Here is a 24,719-nt window from a genome sequence, read left to right as displayed (position 1 = left end):
AAAAAAAAAAAAAGGGTCCCAAACTATCTGAGCTGATTACATCAAGTAATTCTTTTGAGGGTTCATTGGCATTTTATTACTGCCGCTTATTGCCAAGACCAAAACAAAGGCCAGAAAGTTCAACCCGAGGTTAAAAAGTGGAATTTAGCTGTTAAAACTGCAGACGCCAATTTAGGAGAAGGTGTATTAGATGTTTATGCAAGTAACTGATAATAATAAAGCAATGAAATAATATCAACATGACTGTAAAGCAGGAAACAGAGAACTAGTGATGGTTGGAGGGACATGGCCTGTTAAGCAGAACAGAGATATCTAGACAAAACTGTAGGGACATGCCCAGTAAAGAAGGACTGTGAAATCTGGACACAAGATCTATAAACAGATGTAAAGACATGTCCTGGAAACCAGAATATAGAAAGAGATGGCTGTAGGGATGGAGGGATCTAGTGACAACCACAAGGACACAGAGATCAGTGGTGGTTGTCAAAAACAGGACAAAGAGATCTGCAATGGATAGATAAACTGGACATGTATTATATATGTTGGACATCTCACAAGATGATTGTAGAGTCGAGTCTAGTAAAGCAGGACAGAAAGATCTATAAACAGCTGTAAGGGCATGTCCTGGAGGGCAGAACAGATAGACAGAAAGAGCTGTAGGGACAGAGAGATTTGGAGATGATTGTTGGGACATGTCCTATAAAGCAGAACAGAAACAGAGGTGACTGTCAGAATATGTTATCATGGACATATGGACCTGGAAATGGTTGCGGAGATGTCCCGTAAATCAAGACTGGCTGTTGGGACATGTCTTTTGAATGATGATAAATAGATCCAAAGACAGATAAATACATCATTTAAAGTGGAACAAAGAGATTCCAAACTGGGTTTCACTTTATTTTGATGGTCCCTTTAACACATTCGGTTGACTATAAGTAACGTTGCACCTACATGTCTACTAACTCTCATTAGAGTATTAGTAGAGTATTAGTAGACTGGTAGGGTTAGGGTTAGAATAAGTTTACATGTACTTGCAAAGTTGCTTATAGTCAGTAGAATGTCTGTTGGGAGACCATGACAATAAAGAGTTAGCAGATATTAAGCAAACAGTCTACTAATACTCTGATGAGAGTTAGTAGACATGTAGGTGCAACATTACTTATTGTCAGTAGAATGTTCAAAAGGGACCATCAAAATAAAGTGTTACCCAAAACTGTTGTGAAGACATGTCCTGAAACCCAAAACAGAGAAAAAGAGACACAGAAATCTAGAGATGGTCATTGGGACATGGTCTGTAAAGCTAAACAGAGATCCAGAGATGACTGTCAGAACATGAGACAGCTGTAAAGACATGCAAAGTGAAAAAGGGAGATCTTAGGACATGCAAGGGACGTGACGCAGGCTGATCTGGTCAGTAATTACCGGAAGATGCAGAGCTTAGACAGGGACTCTAGGGAAATGGTCAAACACACTGCCCAGCCCAAAAACAGACAGACTGAAACCATAATATTCTCATAATTATCTCTGAGAATATTATGGATGAAAAAACCAACCTAACATTTAAATGTAAAATTCATTCAAACATTCAAAATAACTACATTTTTGACACTTTTCACACATAGGGTTACAGTACACCTCATCTCTCAGAGAGCCTATTGAGTTTCATAGAGTGGATACAGGAAGAGCATGCTGTAAACTCATTTATTTTACTGGTATGTAATGAGATATACTCACCGTCCACTAGGACCGTACAGGAACACTCTGTCTTGCCCTCGCTGGTCTCCGCCCTGCACACATATTTTCCTTCATCCTCAGGTAGAGCTTTATCAATGGTCAGAGAGCACTTACCACCTGCTCACACACACATACACATGCATTTAATGGTTATTCTTCGAAGGTCCCTTCATTTAAGAGAAAGTTAACCTATTTTGAAAGTATCTGTTGCATGATGTCAAAGACATATATGGGGCAAATGACAAATGATGTTGGTAGTTGTCAAAGAAGAAAATTCCTCCAATATTGCTGTAATCCATACATGCATATTCAATCAGATATTTGTCCAGTACACTGGTCAACTTGTCTTGGTCACAACATTGATATACTTGAGTCAAATGAAGTCTTTCATTTGAAGTCTTTCATTCTCTTATGGCGCTTTTCCACTGCATGGTACGGCACGGTACGGTTTGGTACGGTTCACTTTTGGGGGGTTTTCCACTGGGTACAGTACCTGGTACTTTTTTTAGTACCACCTCGGTTGAGGTTCCAAGTGAACCGTACCGTTACATGTAAACTCTGCTGATCACTGATTGGCCAGATAGAATCGTCACTACCTGCGTCACTGACCTTGCAACACAAACACAACAGAACCGCTAGATTTAAATCAGCACAGCCAGCGAAGGATCAAACGCAACTGTTTTGAATGAGCGCACCTTTTTTTAACAACCAAAAAAATTGGTTTCGTGGTCTGTTGAGGAAGTACAGACGTTCCTCTCGTTGATAGCAGAGGAGCGGATCCAGCGAGCTTGATGGGCGACGCGGAATGAAAAAGTTTTTCAGGAGTCGCGGCAGTAGAGGCGGCGCAACTGTAATGACATGTGAATAATCCCGCCCACTCTAAAGCGGTACTAAACTGCAGTGGAAACGCAAACCGAGCCGAACCGAGCCGTGCGGTGCCGAGTCATATCACGCAGTGGAAAAGCGCCATTAGAAAGGGTTAGCATGCTGTTAATGACACAGGGGTCCAAGCCACAGAGATACAGCCCTCACTCTACACCTCCACACTACATTTCTCTGCAGATCTCTCAAACACCATTATAGATAGCCCTGTCGCATCATGAAACACCTTGATTAAACCCTTATCCAGTTACACTCCTGCCATTTTATCACAGCTGAAGCCAGAGTGTCACGTGACTACTGTTTAAAGACAATTATGTAACACTTAGTTCTGGTCCTCTTGATTGGATAAGTGGTGTTTCAGGAGTGATTGCCTGCATTTGTGGCGTTCCAACCAACCTTTGTGATTCTCAGCAGCAAAGTTGGCTGTTTGAAATGTCAGGTACTCAATATTAACTTCTTGTTTAAAGAACTGCAGTATAAAATTAATATCACACTGTGACTACATCTGGTCTGCTCATGCTTGAAACATGTACTCAAGCATATAAACTAATCTAGACCCTGATAAACACCCCAACGTCAAACTTTATTCATGAAAGACAAATTAGTCATCTTACGTAAAATCAAATGTGAATTGCAACACTTACCCTCATTAGCAATGACGATGAATTTGGATGGTTTGATGAGTTTTCCATCAAGCGTCCATGTCACTTTAGCGGGAGACTCAGATGAAAGTTGGCACTGTAGATGCAAACGTTCCCCATCCAACACCGTCACGTCACTCAGTTTTTGTGTAAAAATGGGCTCTTTCTTTCCAATTGCTTTTGTTTTTTCTTTTATCCCTCCATCCATACAATTCACATCATTTTCCTTTCCTCGGGTGTCTTTATCACCTTGGCTTTCTCCATTCCTGTCCTGGCTTGGTAGTTTTTTCTTGTTGCCTAACACCGATCTGAAGTCAACAGCTTCAGTTTTGTTGGGTTGTGTTTTCACTAAGGATCCAAGAGCAGGTTTTGGGCCTTGGCTTCCTTTCTTTCCCAGCACTGCTCTGAAGTCCACTTGCTGTGGAGAGTTGACTTTGCGTTCCTCTTCTGTCTGGGTCTTGGGCTTGATCTGCCGTTGGAGGTTCCCCCTGAAGTCCATCTGCTCGGCCGTGATCTCCTTCAGGTCTTCTTCAGAGACACTCTTAGTGGTGACCTTGCGGCCGAGCACAGTTCTGAAGTCGATCTGCTCGGCCTCCTGCTGACGGATCTGGTCTTCCCGATGCTCTTTTGTCTCTATACGCCGTTTGGCACACCCCTCCTCTTCTTCCTGATCCTGACTGTCGTGTTCCCAGAGTGGCTCAGAGAGCGACGCTGCAGCGCTGGGAGTCTCTGGCTGTCCTCCCCTGCCTGGTGCAGTCCTCTCCACCCCTCGGCTGCCACAGGAAGAGTGGAGAAAATACAGAGATGGTTAAAGTCCCAGCTAGCTCAGCCCACACTGGAGAGCAGCTTAATCGAGGGGGAGAGTTAGTTCAACACGACAGAGTTGCATCAGAGATGACTTCAGAGACCTTATAGGGAAATGAGACCAGAATGAGGCCCCTAGACTAACCCACACAACAGCACAGCTGAGTGAGGAAGCATAAACAGAGCGTTTGGTTATAAAGAGAGATTATGTAGATTTAGTGCAGGGGTTGAGGGGTAAGGGCTGTAAATATAGCGTTGGGGAAGAGGAGAACAAGAATAGAAGGAGAATGTACCATTTATGAGAATTGTCACCAGATGGCATGGGGTCCTCGCTGACCTGCAGAGTGGCCACTGACCTGCACTCTCCTACTTTATTCCTGAGATCAACAGAAGAGTTTTGGCCGCTTAAGTTAATTTATGGTAAAATGCTGAATTGAAAAAGTAAATGAAGAACTAAAAAAACACAACCTTTCCTGATATGACAGCACTGTCTCTAAGCATAATTTCATTGCATGTGAACTTGCATGCATGGATCTCATGAAAACATTTTACCCACCAGAAATTAGAGCCATTTTTTTTTTCTCTATGTGTAACGTGCATTTCTCATTATAAATGATTCTCATCTAATTCTCATTTCTTACAGTTAAAATACTGTGATGCAAAGTCTTATTATTACTTATTATTACTACCATGACGTAACAATACTTTATCTGAAAAATCACTCTTTGTTATTGTCCTCTTGCATTATTGACAAACTATTTTCCTGTTGACACTGTAAAGCTGCTTTGACACAATCAGTATTGTATAAAGCGCTATACAAATAAAGGTGACTTGACTTGACTTCATAATTGAAATAGTTTAAAATTATATTGATATTTTCATTGTTATATTATATTATTATTTTTTTATGGTCATTAGAATTTAAAGAAGTCATCATAAAAATAATGTCACAATGCAAAAATATAAATATAAATAAATTATTATTAATAATAATAGTAATAATAATAATAATTTTAAAAAGTTTTGATTTGGGATATAATGCCTTTGATACAGTTTGATTTTGGGGCAAACTGTCAAATATTTCACATCTTTACATAGAATCAACAAAATAAAACCCAAATCCAAACCCTAATGAACAAAAACATTTTTTAAACTTAATTATTTTTTTATTAAAATAAACTTCACTTTTGAGTACTAACAACTACTGCATGTGTTAAGTTCTCGAAGTGAGTCAACATCACCAAATACCAAATATCTAAATCTCTAACTATACATATACTGAATTCAAACTACATGAACAATGACTTTAATTAAAAATGAAAAATAAATAAACATAAAAATCTTACTTGAGATAAATCTCATAGTTTCCAGCATGATGTGTCTTCACTTTCCTGATGAGCAATGAGACAACATCTTCCTTCTGTAGGATCTCAAAGTCCCCATCTCCAGATATTACCTGCTCATCCTTCATCCAGAGGAATTCTGGGAAGGGGTCGCCAGCGATCGCACAGGAGAGCAGAGCGTGTTGACCCAAGAAGGCGGTAGAGGACTTGGTTTTAGTGATGAACCAGGGCTGAACTCCATCTTGAGGCTCTGTGAGCAACAAAAGAAATTCCAGATATTCACATCCATATTTAAACTATTATATCATAATATTTATTATAAGATCATATCACCGTAATATCACTTTAAAAGTAATTGAAAAAGTGGAGTTAGTTAGAAAAAAAAGACTCTGGCAGTGTCTAGTTGTAGATCATACCTGCTTTGGTAATTTATCTAATTAAGTAATGTTTATAATAAGGAACAGTGTGATTTGTACCTTGTACAGTGAGTGAGGCTTCAGTCCGAGCGACTCCGGCGTCATTCCACACCTCACAGGTGTATGTCCCTGTGTCCTCAGGAAACACTTCCTGTATGAAGAGAGTATACCGACAGCCCTTCCTCTCAAAATGGAAATCCTCAGACTCTTGGATCTCTTTTCCATTATGCAGCCAGACCACCTCAGGGGCAGGATTTCCTACACACAACAACACACATCACACTTGCAAATGTTTAAGCAAATTAGGGTTAGAGAAAATGAATGGAGGTCAGTGGGGCAAAATAAAGAATAATCAACAGCACTGACTAACAGAGTGTGAAAGAAAGTTAGGCTACTATGATTTACAAACCACAGTGCTGACACTTAAAGCTTTGGGGTCGAGACATATTAATAATGAAGAAAAAAAAAAAACATGCTCTGATTTATTATTATTATTTTTTTAAAGGGGTCATATGATGTTGCTAAATCACACACGGTGGCCTAGAGTGAGCGGCGGCGGCCTATAGTGAGCAAAGGCCGGGGGCTTGAGTGAGCAGAGGCGGTGGGCTTCAGAACGGCGCGGCCTGCGGATTCGACGAAGGAGGCGTTTTAGGTAGGCGTGGTTGACTCTTAACTTTTATAAAGAATATCTCTTTGGATTTGAGACTTTAGTCTTTGCAACTTTACAGATCTTCTTTATGCACCAAAAGCTTGTAACACTCCAAAGAGAAAGGAAAAATTGAATCGCATCATATGACCCCTTTTAATGACTTCAGAAAGTTCATATGTTGCTGAGGTCACATAATCATGCAAATACACAGTCAGGAGACCCTTCAGAGTTACACAGGAATAGAATAGAATAGAATAGAATAGAATAGAAAATTATCATTATGCTCTCCTCCTAGTTCGAGAAGCTGAACTCATGTTGAACTTTCATACCTGTCACTTCCACGGTCATGGTGACCTGACTGCCGTCCATGACTCTGAGATCCTGCAGACCTTTGAGGAACACCGGGGCAGACGGTCTCCTCACATCAGTCACAGGAGGAGCAGCAGACCTCTTAACACTCGACTTAGCTAGAGAACAACATACAGACTACATAAACCCTGCTAAAAAATATAGCACTCGTGCTTGTGTGATAACACCAGCATTTTCTAATTTAAAAGTACTCTCTGATTCTGTGTTCTGGGCATTTTTGTAGGGCAATCATGTTCACATGATCTAAAACCATTAGCTTGTTAAATTACCACAGATCTATCTGTATTTTACATCAGTTAGTTATTGAATCTCCAGCAGTCTATCACATAAACACAGAGCAGCATCTGTGCTGACACTGTCCCCTTCAGTACTCCACCAAAGTCAGTCACATGATTACTCTACATGAGAAAAGTTGGGCGACATCCTGTGTCAAACATGTTAGAACTATTAGATGATGCATCAGAAAGTTAATGGATGTTGCAGGCTGTGGAGATGCCGTATCATCAGGTCAGTTGGGAATACAGCTGTTTTAGAAGTGCTTCCCTCAATCTGTTCCTCAACATCACATGCATATGAGATATATATGGCAATTTATCTCATATTGTATAATTATCATAATTATCAACCTCATTATACCTCATGGTAATTATCAACCTCATTTTTGTTTTTTTGGTTTTGAAATCACACTGCAAAAAGTGGCAACCTGCAGTTGTCACGGTAAAGAGCTATTTCTACCCGATTTAACAAATAAAAATAGAATTTGTTGGTAATAATTAATGTATATAGGTTGAATCAGTGATATCATCACTGTGATTGAATCAGTCTCCATAGATACTCACTGTATGTGCTGCTCATTAGAACATTAGAATTATTGCTTGTATCCGAGCGATGTTTGCAATTGAAATATGAACTGGCTGCCTAAAACCAAATTACAGCCATGCTTATATTAAGTTGAGCAGCACTTGTGACCCTGCTTAAGTATATATTGTATGTAATAATAATAAAGTGATTCTTCCGTTTAGTTTACAAGAGTGAACACAATATATTTTCCACTAATTTCAATATTCATATTTACAGTAAATGCATTTGAATCTACTAAATCTATTAAACGTTGGGGTTTTGCGTAAGCAAACAGCAATCAGATTATTTTCAGAAAACGCAAAATTTGTATTTTCTTTACTTTATTTCACTTTTTTTTTCCTGGGTGGAATGTAATTAAATCTTTTTAAATCCAGTGTATGAGGATCATTTGGGTGCCTTTTATTTTACAGTATGTGCGCTTACAGTATACTTACAGTGTGCTTACCCAAGAAAGTAGTTATAACATAACTACATGGATTACGGTTAGGATTAGGTATAGTAGTAGGGTTATTACCCAGTTAATGTAATTACTATAACAAGTAAATAGTATGTAAACGATGACTGTAAAATAAAGTACTACCAGGAATATCTTTTATTAACTGTTATTTGTATATTCATTTAAATCATGACAACTCTAAAAATAGTTTTAGCATGTTGACGGATATGACAATGTTAATGTGTCTGGTCTTGTCAGACTAGATCTGTTCTGCACAATGCTGTTGCTGCTGTTGCTGCATGCAGAGTAAGTACGGACTTGCTACTGGCTGTGAGCATGTAAGATATGCTGCTGCTGCATGAATAGGCAAACATTAATCCGGTAGCAGTTCTAGACAGGTGGAGCTGGGGGAGGTGGAGGGTTTCGGAGGAGCTCTTGATAGTGCTACAGGACCACCTTACAGCAAATATTATTTCAATGTTGAGCAAACAGCTCATTGGCTGCAGAATATACAGAGACCAGTCAGCTTATGCCCATGTAATAAGTGATGTGATTGCTCGCAGACTGCATGTAAAGCACCTTTCAGCCTGCGCCATCTAGATTTTCAAGACTAATCTAGATTATATAAAATAATGATCAAAGCATCAATTGCTATTTTTACATTTAAATGTTTACACAAATTAATCTATCAAGCACAGCATACTAGACAGCAAACTGGACATTCATTATGCTTTTTTAAGTAACTTGAAAGGTATTATTCAAAGCTATTGTACAATGAAAATAATACCATGATAATTCACAGGCGATCACTAAGTTTAGTTAACAAAAATATGCAGCATTTGCTGCTTCAATATTTAGGGAATAAATAAATCATGTCCTTATACCCATCTATATACTGTACTTTCTATTCACTGCTTCTAAATGCATGCTGAATAGTATTGCACCTTTACATTAATGCATATTTTCTGAAAACACATCAGTGAAAAAAATCCTGAAACTTTTTTTTCTTTTTAGGGAGAGCAGGTAATTTCTCTTCTTGTCCTCTGAGACTCAGATCAGATAGAGCCACTGCAGAATGTGTGTGGGAAAAGATTAAAAGATTAAAACATTTTTAACCCACTTAAACATGGAACCTCCGCCATTAGACAGCCTCGCAGACTGCAAGAGTGAAGATGTTTCTCTAATCCTGAGGACCTTAAAAATAACTCTCGGAAAACACATCCATGATATTCACTGATCAACGGAACACATAGAAAACTCCTCCTGCAATGTATGAGTGAAGTTAAAACTCATAAAAAGTATTTTGGTTTTTATGACTCAAATGCCTTCTGAGTTTGGGGGAAGAAATGTATTTAGGACATTTGAAAGAATGATACAATAACATTTAGAATTCAAATAAAGCCATGTTATTACCCTGCATTTAGATATGGAACATAAATCAGGACACTGCAGGGGTTCCAGAATAACAGGAGAGATTAATTTCTTGCTTAAAAATAAATAAATAAATAAATAAAATCAAGCTTGCGTTCATTTTGTTGATATGATTTTTGTTTATAATAACTTTGGCTTCCTAGTTCATTTCATTTTCGAGCCGAAACTAGCTATCATAACTTTCAAAAAAGATTATAAAATTGGACTTGAGAATAAAAGTGGAATTTCATTTTTTGAACATTCTGCTTAGCCTGGGCTCTAATGTTATAAAAAATAAAATGACATTAACATAATTAACATTTACAATTGTATAATAATTTATTATAATTTATAATTAACATTTTTCAACACTATTGTTTTATCATTTAAAACATCTTTTTGTGAAATATTTAGGTTGAAAAGTGTGTTTGAGTTATATTTGTTTAAAATAAATCACCCAGGTTTGATATTTTCTATCTAATGCAATGACATTCAGACAGTGTTAAGTGTGACTGACTTCAGCGTCCAACACGTTTTAATTCTGAATATGCTGCCAAATAATAATATAGAAGAAGGGTACGAGTGTCTTACCGTTAACCAGTACACGAGCTGTACACACAGCTCTGCCGTGATCATTCACTGCGACACATGAATACACGCCTGCATCCTCCAAAACAACTGCTTTAACTGTCAGCTGAGCCGCACTATTCTCAAACACAGTGTGGGAATATGGAACGGGCTGATCTAAATAGACGAATACAGAACAAAAAGAAAGAGACTGTGTTAGTAACTGACTGACAAATCAAGTTCTGAGAACTTTGTAATGTAACATCCCACTGAGAAAGGGTGGATGACACTTCATCCATTATGCAAAAACCGGGATGGACAAGGTGAAGATTATGTAGATAAAATTGCAGCCAAATTCACTAAACAAAGTTATTTTGGAGCGATCATAACGAGAATGTAGAGCGCTGCAGTGATTACACTGATGATATTTTTAAGGCCAACCTGGAAGTTTTGTCTCTCGTCAAAAACACAGTATGAATTTTCCATTGTTTTGGATTATTGCAGAAAATATTTATTGCTCTGTAACAAATACAAATTTGAAACCTAAGAAGTAAAACACTAAACGTAGGCTATAAATGAACTTCTGTCATGACAACTCTCGGAGGGATTGGCATGGTAATGTACATGATAATGTTAATGTATTTGGTCTTGGCGGAATAGATCTGCTACGCTGCTGCTGCTGCTGCGGCAGAGCAAGTACCGAGACTTGCTACAATCAATACATCCACAACATGCTGCTGTAAGCACGTAAGAAATACTGCTGCTGCACATATAACACATATGAATAACCCCCATATAGCATACATGAATCACCCCGTAGCAGATCTATACAGGTGGAGCTGGGGAAGGTGGAGGGTTTCTGAAGTGCGCTGCCAACTGCTAAAGCAAACAAAAGCCAAGTATTTGAATATTGAGCAGCGAGCTCATTGGCTACCTATACAGGAGAGAACCAATCAGCTGCCAATGTGACAATGATGTCACCAGGTCAGATTGAGCTAGACCTATCGGACTGCGCCATCTAGAGTTTCATGCCAGAACTCTGTATTTCACCACAATTGCAGGACTTCAACCTCACCACCATTAAGCTAAAAAAAACTTTTTCCCTGAAAGTTGAAATTAGAATAGCTTGCAAGAGCATGATTATAAACACAAACAACGCTGTAACGACAATGTATTTAATGTTGTAGAATAAAACGTGAAAATATCTTGAGTTTATGTTAACCACAGACCTTATTTCAGGCATTTAACCAATATACAGCTCAGCCTAAATTTCGATCTCCAGTGATAGTGCCCTCTGGTGGCACTGGAAGGATTACTATGTGAATGTATCTGGCAAACGGGAATTGTAAAGAATAGCATACAACCATACTACTCATACATTGTCTCTTTGCAGTATAATTCACATTGTTAAATGTTTTTGCTTGTAAATGACTTTACTGCTAAACGTGCCTGAGACCACCAGGATTCAAAGAGCATTCCTAATCAGGAATCATGAGGAAAAGTTTCGTCTTCCTCCTTTTCTGACTTTCCTTTCTTTTTGTAAACCCCCCTCTTTTTCCAAGAATTGCGAAATCAGCCCGCACAGATGTAGTAAGTTCTCTCTCTCTCTCTTAGATGTCTGACTTACCAAATCCATCTGTGCGTAATATTTCAGGGTGAGTGATCCATGTTTTGCCTTTATATGGTTTTAAGGTCTCATATTTGCTCAAAGGCCCCTGCTGCGGCTTCACAGTTTCTCAGGGAAACCCAAAGTCAAACTAAAGAGACTTACGTCTGTCTGTAATGAAGACACTATAGTGACCATAGTCTTCCAGTCTGATCCAGGACAGCACATAAAATCTACTGTTCATATGGAATTAAAACAGTTAAACCAAAAGGCAAATAAGTGAAGCAGGCAGAAACTGCACTTTTTGTAAATAAGCAAAGATCTATAGTCACTATACAAAAACAGAATAAATCTTGAATAATAATTGTTAAATCATTGAATAATATGGAATCCTTTGAAGTAACATTATCTTGCATATGCTGTAATTTACATCATTATTAGTGGTGTTTTCACAGGTAAGCATCACTTTTAATGTGGCTTATAATTTCACTTATTTTTTATTTATTTTTTTCTCAAACCCATTTGTGCTAAACTGTTTGAAATTCTAAAAACTTTTTAGTTTTATTAAAAAAAAAAAAAAAACTATGTTCCAAAAGGGACCATTTTGGCTCCCTTTCAGTGAACAGTTCTTAAAAGAACAATAGCTGAAGAGCTTGAAAAAACACAATAGACAGTGAATGAGGGACCCCAGTCACATTTAGAGACCAATATCACAGAGACTTGGGAATGGACTCTTTTCAGCAGTGAACAACGCTCCAACAACTGCACAGCAACATGCTAAAATCACTCTGAACTGTTTAACAAATGTCTAGCAATGCTCTAGTAACAACCCAGAACACCCAGAAAAGACCTAGCAGTGCCCAAACAACCATTCAGAACACTTTAGCACCACACAGCAACACCCTGCCAACCACCCAGAAAGCACAAGTATCGTGGGGGTGAGATTTCAGGAAATGTAACAATAAAACAGAATCATTGTGTTGTAACAGTGATATAACATTGAGATATATTCCACAACATTAAGTTTTGCCTGCCTTTGGCCCGAGAAGCTGCAAGTTCCAACAACCCTGCAACCCCATATGTAGGGAAAGCGGTTTGGAGAATGGATGCAAGGACATTTAGATGTGTTTTAAATTGTTATTAGATGCTGGATTATGTGAAATTCTAGATTATTGCTGTATTGTTTCGATTGTGTTAGATTTGGTAGCATTGTTCAGATTCTTTAAGAACACCAAAAAAAGTTGAAATGAAAATGTCAATACTATTTCAGTTTGACAAAATCACAGCAGCACTACTGTTACATGCAATTGTTGCTATGAAACTCAGCTATAAGACGGAGATGTGGTTGCATTCATAATTTCACATGAACAGCAATTATAGGCAAATAATAAATATAGGCAAAGATTAATTTTAGCTGGACAGAGAACAGAGTCACACACACACACACACACACTAACCTTCATAACCATTCTGTCTCAGAAATGAGCAGAGACAGATACATGTATATCTTGGCATAATAGGTCAGAAATATTACAGTAAAAAAAAGTGTCATCTTAATGCATCTTTGCCCAGTACTGTTTATCTCTCTCTCTCTCTCTCTTTTTCTTTTTAGGCTTTTGAAAACAGCAACTGCCCTCTACTGGTTACGAAGTAGCCACTTAACTTCATCATCAAGATTGCTTATAAGTCTCTATTATTCCACTCATTTAACAAACCTCACATTCATGCATCTGAGTTCACTTCACTGATACCTCTGCAACTTTTAGCCTCACACAACTGCCATCAAGTCTGGTCCACATTGCAGCTCATTTAGGCTAAAAACCATCCTATACAGGAAGAAACTAAATGACCAATCAAATAAAATGACCCTTTCTTTCTTTCTTTCTTTCTATATTAATATATTTATTTATCTACAAGATGCTATTATAGTTTTATTTTTATATGTTCAGTTTACATTTTAATTTTAGTTTTAGTAATGTTGTTGAGTTTTTGTCATTTTTATTAGCTTCTGTTTTTTATATGTCTGTATGTTTTAATGATTTTATTTTAGTTTTAGTTATTTTAGTACATAAAGTTAAACTAAATTAAAATGAGGAATGTTTCCTTGGTAACTAGTTAACATAAAATCAGTTTAAATCAGTATTTATTTATTTATTTATTTATTTGTTTGTATGTTTTTCAGTTAACATACATTTTATTTCAAGTAACAAAACATTTGTTGTTTGTTTGTTTTGTTTTTAAGTTTAGTTTTAGTTGACTATAATAACTGACTATAATGTTATTTAGCCAGATACATTAACATGTATTCATTTAGCCAAGGCTTTTATCTGAAGTGACATGACAAATCAGTTGGTTGTAAGAGCCAGCAATACTGATAGACTACACAATGCCAGGCTTAAGAATAAACTATATTAGTTCTGTGTACAGACACAGAACAGACGGTGAGGGGTCTGTTGGTGTGCAGGTTAAAAGTAGTCTGACTATCATTACTAAACATTGTAGATTTCTGCTTGGTGCTAAACTGAGCATATGTGAAGAATTACTGGATCATTGACAATTGAATGTGTCACTCAAACACTGTGTGCTGTTACCATTGTGCAGCCAGGTGAGCTCAGGCAGTGGTCTGCCCTCCACTGAGCACTGAAGGATGAAATCCTGTCCCTCTAATACTGAACAATTTTTCAGAGGAGAGCTGAACACCGGGGGCTTCGCCTCCACCCTCACACCTACAACACACACCCACCAATACACAAACATGACTGAACATCTGAAACCACACAGCATCTCAAAGCAATTGGTTTCACCAATAGGTGGCACTGTCAGACTACTACAAAAAATATATATATATATTATTATTATTATTATTATTATTTATAAATGATTGTTGACAAATAGTATGTCCATAATTTATTTATTTATTTTAATCAAGACTAAAATATATAAGAATGGAATAACCATTCCACTACTCTTAAAACATTTGGGGTAAGTAAGATTTTTTAAAAATAATAAATTATTATTATTATTATTATTATTATTATTATTATTAAAAATGATGCATTACATTGATTAAAAATAGTGAATATGTGTATAATGTTTCTAATAAAAGATTTAAAATAAATGCTGTTCTTTTGAACTTTCTATTCATCAAAAGATCTTTAAAAAACATACTGCAGTTTCCTCAAAAACATCAAGCAGCAACTTCTTTGAAAGAAAGAAAGAAAATAAATAGATAGATAGATAGATAGATAGATAGATAGATAGATAGATAAATATCTAATACTTTTGGCATATTACTTGATATAGCCTCAGAATCAATATTGAGCTCATAAAATGATAAATAACAAAAAAAAATGTAGCTCATAAAATCTAATAACATGACACTACAGGACAGTGATGTCACTGCTTTTTTATTTTATTTATTTATTTTTTATAATACTTAAATGGCAATCCATGAAAGGTAGCTCTATACAATTCTTACGTATGACAGTCAGGATCCAGTGGGCCGCAGTCTTTCCTCTTGTGTTGACAGCAGTGCAGCCATACTGTCCCGTGTCAGTTATGTGAGCGCTCTCCAAACACAGGACGTGCAGACTGCCCTCCTGTCGCGTGCTGACGCCTGATCTCTGTCTGAGAGGAGCTCCATCCTTCATCCAGCTCACTGTCGGCACTGGAGACCCAGACACTGAGAGAAGAGCACAAGCGTCACATCACTCATTTAACAACATCTACGTAAATCTGCAAAGCAACATCTACATCAACATCCACAACATCTACAGGTCTTCCTAAATATTGTATTCCAAATCCCATCAAAGAACCGACTGTCACATAATCATTGTAAAATGTCTCTATAAGGCAAAATTTCTCTGAAACACAAAAACAAAACAAAAAATAAATCCTTACAGAAATAATCTTAATCAACAATTACCCTCGCACACCTGTAGGTAATCGATAGCAGTTAAATGAAAATGTAGTATAATTTAAATGTATATTAAACACAGTTAGCTGAGTGTTTTGACCCACTTTATATTTAATTTCATGATTACTTCTATTGTCTGTGAAATATGGTTAAACATTTATGATCAAACATTTATGATAAACTAAAATATACTTTAATGTTATTTCTAATTAAAATTAATTTACAATATATGGGCTACACTTTATTTTAAGATGTCCGTGTTACAGTGTAATTATACATTTAAGTACTGAGTAATATTGATTAACTACATGTTCTTACTATATGGTTAGGGTTAGGATTAGGGTTACTTGCATGCAATTATGCATAATTAATTGTTATTATAATAGTAAGTACATGTAACATGTGTAACAAGGACACCTTAAAATAAAGTGTTACCAATATATGTCATGTCTTTAACTATATTTGTAATTACACATGTGTAATAATGAAGTTGCAATTTACTAAATTTAAAATATATTAACTTTCAATAATACACTATAGCTAAAATTACAATAATAAAATACTTTACATGTGCTTTAGTATGTTAGTCAACACAAAAAAATAGCTTAATTATTTAAATTATTAAAACAATCATTTATTATGTATTGCTTATTCAATACAATTTGACACACTTTTTACAAGGGAATTCATAAAGTCTCATCCTTCTGGCAGAACAGAAGCTATAAGAGCAGACATGTGAACTGCTGCTGCTGTGCAGTGATTTAGACAGCAGCAGGTCACGTCTCAGCATCCAGACCAGAACTAAACAACCTGCAAACTCTATATTTGATCCCAGTCACTTCCGTTCACTAGACTCACCTTGGCATCTGAACGTGACCTTCTCACCCTGCACCACCTCTTGGCTCTGAGGCTGGGAGTCAAAACTTGGCGGAGTTTCTAGCATGTCCACTTTGCTCTCTCTGGCTTGCTGGCGGGCGTCTCTGCTGGACTCCAGCCGTGATGCTTCAGGAATCTCTTCTGGATCTCGGAACGAATCCGAAGCTCTTTTTATGCCACGTGACTCATTCTTTACAATGTTCTGACTTCTTACATTCACAAGGTTTGATGTATTCTGACCAGCTGCTGATTTTCCATCTGTGAATTTGCTGATAGGTTGTGAGGATAGTGATGCTGTTATTTTTGGTTCGTCTGTTCTGGTCACAGTGGTAGTAGACGGCGGTGTGCATGTCTCTGTGGTTGCAGTTCGGATGAATGTGCTGGAAGGTTTCTGTTCAATATCAAGTCCGTTGGTGCTGTGCTTGACCACACATGGTTTCGAGAGATCTTGAGATGCTTTGGGGACGCTATGGAACAAAAGATTGAGAACAGTCAAGTGAACAATCATTGCTGACTGTAAAGATGCAGTAGAGCAGAGGTTTTCAAACTGGGGTCTGGGGACCACCAGAGGGCCACAAGAGAGTGCTGGAGAAATTTTCAGAAAAAGAGTTAAAAAATTTTTTTAAATAGTGCTGTCAAAATTAATGCATTACGATTACAATTTTTTTTTTTTTTTTTTTTTCAGTTTAACGTGTTAAAAATATTTAACACAAGGGTGGAGCTAGGGTTGTCCACCCCACTCACAACTATTGCTTCTGTCTCTTTTTTTCTTGACAAGAATTGCATTTATTTAGACTCTTAATTGCATTCATTTAGACGTAAAGACGTCTTTACGACCACATCAAATGGGAGACTTTTCAGACGCACACTCTCTCAGTGCCAGGCGCTAGTCAAACGAGCCCAGAAAAGGTACAGGTGACGAGGAGCTTCAGTAGAACAACAGTGAACTGCGGGCAAATGAGATTCATTTTCCTGTCCTGTCAGCCGTTATACTGTACTCGTAGCAAATGCTCTTCAATTTCATATTAAAACGCAAAAGATACCACGAGCATGCAATGTCATCAATTAAGTCATGAAGTTACCAAAAAGGCAATTAAAGCTGCCTTAAATATGTGCATGCATGCAAGTATTTGTTATATATGAGTCAGATTTAAAGAACATGTCTCTGAAATGCAGTGGTTTTCAAAACTGTCCTGGAGCAGCAGCACTGTCTCCCTCATCTAACACACCCGATTCGACTCGTCAGCTCATTAGTAGAGACTTTAAGACCTGAAGTGTGTCAAAAGAGGTAAAGAGTTGTGAGAAAATAGGTTGCGGGTCAGATCCGCATTATGTTCAGCAGCAGCAGCAGCTCTTAAAGCAGCCAAAATAACCTATAAAAAACAAAAGAGGAAAACGTCTGCGGAACGATAAGGCAAGAAGTAGGACCCGTGTAAATATCGGATCAGCTTTCCAGCGCTGGAGAGAACTCAAGGAGCGGAGGCCTGCGATCAAAATAGGGGCAAGACCCTTTTGGGGTAGGGGCGTGTTTGTTTTGGTGATTTCAAATATCAACATTGGCTACCAGAAATCACTTACTCTGCCTTTAAGGATTCATCTCTATTTAATGTGGCATTGTGAGAGGGTGTGTCATAGACAGTCACTCACAGCTTTTGTGAGTGAAGGAGAAAAGCTGGTGATGAGCTGGGAACAAAGTGACTGGCGTTCTCTTTTGTTAGAGTGTGTTGAGAGAAGCTGGAAGAGTTTTGCCTCTGTTATAAGTTTTGGAGTTTGGAGTTGATGATTAAAAAGACATTTGAGGCTTGATCTCAGCCTGGACTCGGTTTGTGAAGCAACCCACACTTTGGTGATACCCTACCTCTCACAATGATACATTAATTTAGGATTTAACTTTATTCAGTTTCTGCATATTTTCTACTTGCTGAAGGGCACAGGTAAATATGACATTTATTATAATGGGTTTATGTGAATATATATATATATATATACAGTGGGTACGGAAAGTATTCAGACCCCCTTAAATTTTTCACTCTTTGTTATATTGCAGCCATTTGCTAAAATCATTTAAGTTAATTTTTTTTCCTCATTAATGTACACACAGCACCCCATATTGACAGAAAAACACAGAATTGTTGACATTTTTGCAGATTTATTAAAAAAGAAAAACTGAAACATCACATGGTCCTAAGTATTCAGACCCTTTACTCAGTATTTAGTAGAAGCACCCTTTTGATCCAATACAGCCATGAGTCTTTTTGGGAAAAATGCAACAAGTTTTTCACACCTGGACTTGGGGATCCTCTGCCATTCCTCCTTGCAAATCCTCTCCAGTTCTGTCATTGCTGGTGCACCTTTTCCTACCACACTTTTTCCTTCCACTCAACTTTCTATGAATATGCTTGGATACAGCACTCTGTGAACAACCGATACAGCACTCTGTGAACTTTTGTGGCTTACCCTCCTTGTGGAGGGTGTCAATGACTGTCTTCTGGACATCTGTCAATCAGCAGTCTTCCCCATGATTGTGTAGCCTACTGACCCAGACTGAGAGATCATTTAAAGGTTCAGGGAACCTTTGCTGGTGTTTTGAGGTAATTAGCTGATTAGGGTGTGACACCATGACTTTCCAATATTTAACTTTTTCACAATATTCTAATTTTCTGAGACACTGAAATTTGGGTTTCACTTTCTGAAATGAGTGACAAAAAATATTGACCTTTTTCATGATATTCTAATTTTTTTAGATGTACCTGTATATATATATATATTAACATTAACATTAAAAAATAACTTTTAATTTAAGTGAATTTAAATATAAATATAAATTCACTTAAATTAAAAGTTATTTTTTAATTTTAATATTGATAGCTCTCAATTATACTGTAATGTTGAATGGCTAGTCAATGGTTAAATATTAGAAAGAAAAATATCAGAGACATCAGCAATATTGGTATTAGTGATATTTGCCTTCAGTCATAAAAAGATGCCATTAAACAAATATTGTCTTTATGTTGTTTCTATATTAATTTGAAGATTGAATGTGAAATTATTGCAATATAAAATTATATTTACAAACTCAATAATGTGGCATCATATTTGGTGGTCATTTCATCGATCATTTCAAAGATTGAAAACCCAGATTGCAGACTAGAGTGAATCACTCTTAAAGTCATATAGGCCACACATGAGTAAAGTAAAAAGTAAAATAAAATAAATAAATAAATAATAATAAAAAATTATATTTTGCGTACAGAAAACATTTTTACGATTATTAAGAACTTTGAAATTTGCCCACCAAGTTGATGGCAGTTATATGATTCATTGTGTAGATTAAAAAGATTTTTGAAATATTTATCAGAAGAAAAAAAAACACTATAAAATACTAGATTCTGTCTTGTCTTGTAAATTTGGTATTTTGTTGTAACTTTATGTTAGTGCAAACTGTAATTGAAAGGACTAAATAAAAGCTCTTCACTTACGTGACTGTTTCAGTGTCTCCATCTGCAAAAGAACAACAGAATAAACTTTGAGAACTTCAGAATCTGAACTGTGAGCTATTTAGCTGAACTGGATAACATTAAGACATTAATGAAACCCATATACTGTAGTTATTGCTTTGACATCTTTGGGACATTCTGTTACCAAAGATGGATTATGGTCCAACAAGGACCCAAGGCACAAGTCTCAAATGATGGCCCTATTTTGTTGCAATTGTGAGATGGAGCTACTATCCAAACAATGAGAAATTTGCAACTGTGAGAAATAAAGCTGAAATAATGAGATTTAATTCTCCATTTACAAATTACTTTGCAAAAGAGGGCAAAATGTGAAAAAAAGAGGGCCCTTGAGAAATAGCCCCACATCTTTATCACGTTTCTCTATCCATCGATCCTTCTGTGTTACCTTGAACAATAAGTTCGGCGGTTGCAGAGGCTTTCCCGGCACTGTTGGCCACCAGACAAGTGTACACACCAGCGTCCTCTGAGCACATGTGGCGAATCTCCAGGAAATGCATTCCTGGCCTCTCAAACATGTTATAGTGATCGGACTGCTGGATCTTCTCTTCTGCCTGACAGAGGAAATGCAGGGAATGGATATATTATGGCTCAACCTGTGATTTGAGATATTATTTAATCGTGTCTCACCTTATACCACTGCACCAGTGTCTGGGGTCGTCCCGTGATCTTGGCTGAGAATTTGCCACTCTGTCCCACTTTGAGATACAGGCGAGAAGGTTTAGTCACAAACTTTGGGGGGCTTTCACCCCAGATACTGGGTCTATTCTCTATTGCAGGGACACCCAGAGATCCACTGGAGACAGAGGAGAGAAAACGTATGTCACACTATTAATTCACAGGACCAAATGCAGTAATATAATTCATTACATTAATTTGCTGTTTCTGGTAAGTCTTTCTTTTAAAATTGGTAAATTATGTCTACAAAATGGCCAAAATGTTGATTAAATTGCAAATTTGACAGAGATTTCATTCGCTTATCAAATTTTGGCAGATGTTTTTTGTTTTATTTTAACTTCCAGAATCCTACTATAGTAGGATTTTCCTCATATGGTCACAATAGAATATAGAAGTTAAAATCACAAATTTTTCCAAATTAATTTTAGTGATAATGTCTTGTAGTAGTCAATGGTTTTTTGCTTTAAATCAAATTTATTGTTGTGATTCATATATATATATATATATATATATACTGTATGTATATCAGGTTAAACAGGGTATACTCATTACCAAAAGGATATGGTACGTTGTGTATTTCATATTCATGCATGACGTGTCCTTTTTCAGGCAGTATGTATCTCACCCTGCTCTGTTGGAGGAAGTAAGACTGTATTTTTTTCCTGCATTTCCTGTGTGGGATGGAAAAAGATAATCATGATACTCCAAATACAAAGTATACACTTATCCATAAACACACAGAATTCATTACATTAAAAGCAGATATTATTTCCCCTCTCATCTTTCTCTATTTCTCCTTCCTTCATAAACATGGCTTGAGCTGCATGCTATTATCTGTTGCTAGTTGTAAAGTACTTGAACGGCTCCATATGTTTGTGTTTCTGTGAAGTATGCCGATGGAAGTTTATTAAGAATTTATTAGTCTGTAAATCAGTACAGATGTAGTGCTGCATCTCTAAATGTGGACATGTTTACTGTAGGAAAAAGAGTGTAAAATGAGAAATGCAGTATACACTATAATGTAAACTTTTGAGTATATGCACTGTAGGGTAAACTGCAAAGAAAACTGTATTAGAATAATGTACAGTTTAGTGTTTATGCTGTAGTATGTACAGGCTTTCTGCTGAAGTATGCAGTGTGGTGTAATTTGTGTTTCTTGTACTGAGATTATTCACGTCAATATAGGAATATGAACAGACAGTCTCTAGGAACATCTGTATTCAACTGTTACAATAAAATGTTAAAGGAACAGTTCACCCAAAAGTCTGTATAACTTTCTTTCTTCTGTGGAACTGTGGAATTGGTACAGAATGTCCAAGCTTCTCTTTGTCAAACAGTGAAAGAAAGTGATTTAAAAAGTCAAGCTCCAAGAAAAAAAATCCTCATAAAAGATCATGCTGTACATTTTGTGTAATAACGCAAGACACAAGTGTTACATGTATGCTTTGTCTGTCTGTTTTCTGTCTGCTCTGTTTGACCTAGTTTCCCTTAGTTCCCTTGATTAGTTAATTCTGTTCACCTGTGTCCTGTTAATTAGTCAAGTCAAGTCAAGTCACCTTTATGCCGAGTTCACACTGCACGATTTTCAAACTCATCGGATCGCCGTTGTTTTCACACTGCGTGACTATCTGGGGTAGCATTCAGTTGCTGCTGTGTTCACATTGCACGATGGATCGGCGACAGGGGGTTTCACACTGCATGACTTCACAATAGGAAGAATTGCCGACAGCTCTGTCTGGTCCGCAAACTACCTTCCCTGTCGGCGAGTGAAAAATCGGGCTAAAATCGTGCAGTGTGAACTCGGCATTATTTGTATAGCGCAGTGATCCTCAAATCTGGCTCGCGAGATCCAATTTCCTGCAGAGTTTAGCTCCAACCCTATAATCAAACAAACCTACCTGTTATTTTCGACTGATCCTGAAGACATTGATTAGCAAACTCAGGTGTGTTTGATTAGGATAGAGCTAACCGCTGCAGGAAAGTGGATCTCGCGAGCCAGATTTGAGGATCACTGGTATAGCGCTTTATACAATACTGATTGTGTCAATGCAGCTTTACAGTTTCAAACAGCAAAATAGTTTGTCAATAATGCAAAAAGACAATAACAAAGAGTCATTTCCAGCTAAAGTCAGTTCATTGATGATTCAGTGATGTCATCATCCAGTTCAGCTTTCTTCCAATAGTGTGAATCAGTCAAGCGTCCCCCAACTGAGCAAGCCAGAGGCGACAGTGGCAAGGAACCAAAACTCCATCGGTGACAGAAATGGAGAAAAAAACCTTGGGAGAAACCAGGCTCAGTCCGGGGGCCAGTTCTCCTCTGGCCAGACGAAACCAGCATGGTGTGGTTTAATTCCAGGCTGCAACACAGGTGCAGAGGACTTGTCTGTTTCCCTTGCCTTTTGTTTTCCCCCCGCTGTTATGCTCCCTTGAACAAGGGGATCGCTCCCTCGAGGACCACACAAGGAACTTTCTAGACCTCATCCATCTAACTCATTACCCAGACAGCTGCCTATGTACATTTTATTATGTCGGACTGAACACCTCGTCCAAGGCAAAGCTGTCTGGGGATAGTCCTCGAGGGAGTTTTGCCACTTTTGGGGAGTGGGTGCTTGAGGAAAATGGACTGTATTTCTCCGTCTGCCCCACTGAGGAAGACATCTCCAGCCCCACTCCTGAACCAGAGACCAGCCAGCAGTCATCCTGCTGCACAGAGAAATTGCCTGAGCCCACTGCAGATGGAGAGCCTGATCGTGCCGCAACACGAGAGCCAGCGCAAGAATCTGCGACTGACCCGAAATTGCCCTGGAACCTGAGCCTCTAGATTCGTCTGACCAGGTGCGTGAGCCAGCAACATCGCCTGTCCCCGAGGGAGTTTTGGTGGAGATCGAGGGCTTGGAGGGAAGCCCCACTCACACTCCTGCCGCTGAGGGTGAGCTGCAGCTGGACACTGGACAATATTCTGAGGAACTTTTGGACATTTTTGAGGATGATCTTATTGACTGGGTTGTGGAGGTGATCCCCTGTGTTTCTGTGTCTCCTGAGTCTCCGCTGGTTCCGTCCAGCTCTTCTCCGTCTCCTGAGCTCCCTATGACTCTTAAGTTCCCTCTCCCACCTCCTCTTATGCCAGCCAATTCCTCAGCCTTGTCTCCACTGGTTCCTGTCAGTCCCTCAGCTTACCCTCAGTCAGCGCCATCTGGGCGCTCTGATCCACCTTGGGCCTTCCAGTCTCCAGCTCCACCCAGGCGTGAGGATCCCCTATCTCCGCCTCCAGCCTCTGAGCCCTGTACTCCACCTCGGTCCTCCGACCCATCGGCTCTGCCTTGGCTCTTAGCTCCCTCGTCTCCACCATGGTCCATCATCCCACTGGCTCCACCGGGTTCCCTCGTCTCTCCGGCTCCACCTTGGTCAGTCGTCGACCATTCGCGACCTTAGGACTCCACTCCTCCGACTTTGCCTCTTCACTCTATCCCTCTGGCTCTGTCAGGCTCCTCCTTCCCTCTGGCTCCGCCTTCGTCCTCTGTCACTCCGGCTCATCCGCGGTCTTCCGGATCCTCGCCTCGGTTGCCTGAGCTGTCAGCTCTGCCTTGGCCCTCTGGACTTTGGGTGTCGCCCTGGCTCTCCGTCTGCTCGGCTTAACCTGGGTCTCCACCTCCAGCGGCTCCGTCTCCGTCAGTCGGCCCCCTGGTGTAGCCAGTCCTAACTGCACCATGGCTCCTCCCTCCGGCGACTCCACCATGGGCCACCATCCTGGCTGGTCTCTGGATCTCCACCTGGCTCCTCCTGCTCCTTGCTCCTCCCTCCGTCTTCACCATGGTTCCTCCCGTAATCACCTTCTCCCAGTCCCTGCCTTTCTCCTTCTCTACGCCTTCCTCTAGAATCCCCGCCCTCCCTCCTCAGTTGGACTCTATGCGGCATGAGGACGCGCCTTCCCGGGGAGGGGATGAAATGTTACATGTATGCTTTGTCTGTCAGTTTTCTGTCTGCCCTGTTTGACCTAGTTTTCCTTAGTTCCCTTG

General features: G+C 38.6%; 1 protein-coding gene across 1 annotated transcript in view; it reads right to left on the bottom strand.

The window, feature by feature from the left end:
- Positions 1–24,719, bottom strand: part of LOC107745269 (myosin light chain kinase, smooth muscle-like) — an 82,792-nt gene that overhangs the window by 20,696 nt on the left and 37,377 nt on the right. The window contains exons 4-17 of the mRNA XM_016559118.1: positions 21,329–21,374; positions 20,656–20,821; positions 20,414–20,579; positions 19,990–20,011; positions 16,493–16,977; positions 15,197–15,400; positions 14,310–14,444; positions 10,137–10,289; positions 6,799–6,936; positions 5,881–6,078; positions 5,408–5,654; positions 4,355–4,438; positions 3,261–4,030; positions 1,735–1,851 (exon numbers count right to left, since the gene is read on the bottom strand). Coding sequence (XP_016414604.1) covers positions 1,735–1,851; positions 3,261–4,030; positions 4,355–4,438; positions 5,408–5,654; positions 5,881–6,078; positions 6,799–6,936; positions 10,137–10,289; positions 14,310–14,444; positions 15,197–15,400; positions 16,493–16,977; positions 19,990–20,011; positions 20,414–20,579; positions 20,656–20,821; positions 21,329–21,374 — 2,931 coding nt within the window. The remainder of the gene's footprint in view (positions 1–1,734; positions 1,852–3,260; positions 4,031–4,354; positions 4,439–5,407; positions 5,655–5,880; positions 6,079–6,798; positions 6,937–10,136; positions 10,290–14,309; positions 14,445–15,196; positions 15,401–16,492; positions 16,978–19,989; positions 20,012–20,413; positions 20,580–20,655; positions 20,822–21,328; positions 21,375–24,719) is intronic.

This window comes from Sinocyclocheilus rhinocerous, unplaced genomic scaffold (assembly GCF_001515625.1).
Source record: "Sinocyclocheilus rhinocerous isolate Xijiao unplaced genomic scaffold, SAMN03320098_v1.1 scaffold887, whole genome shotgun sequence".
NCBI lineage: Eukaryota > Metazoa > Chordata > Actinopteri > Cypriniformes > Cyprinidae > Sinocyclocheilus > Sinocyclocheilus rhinocerous.
Note: the sequence above shows the minus strand (reverse complement) of the source record. Positions and strands in the feature narration are given on the sequence as shown.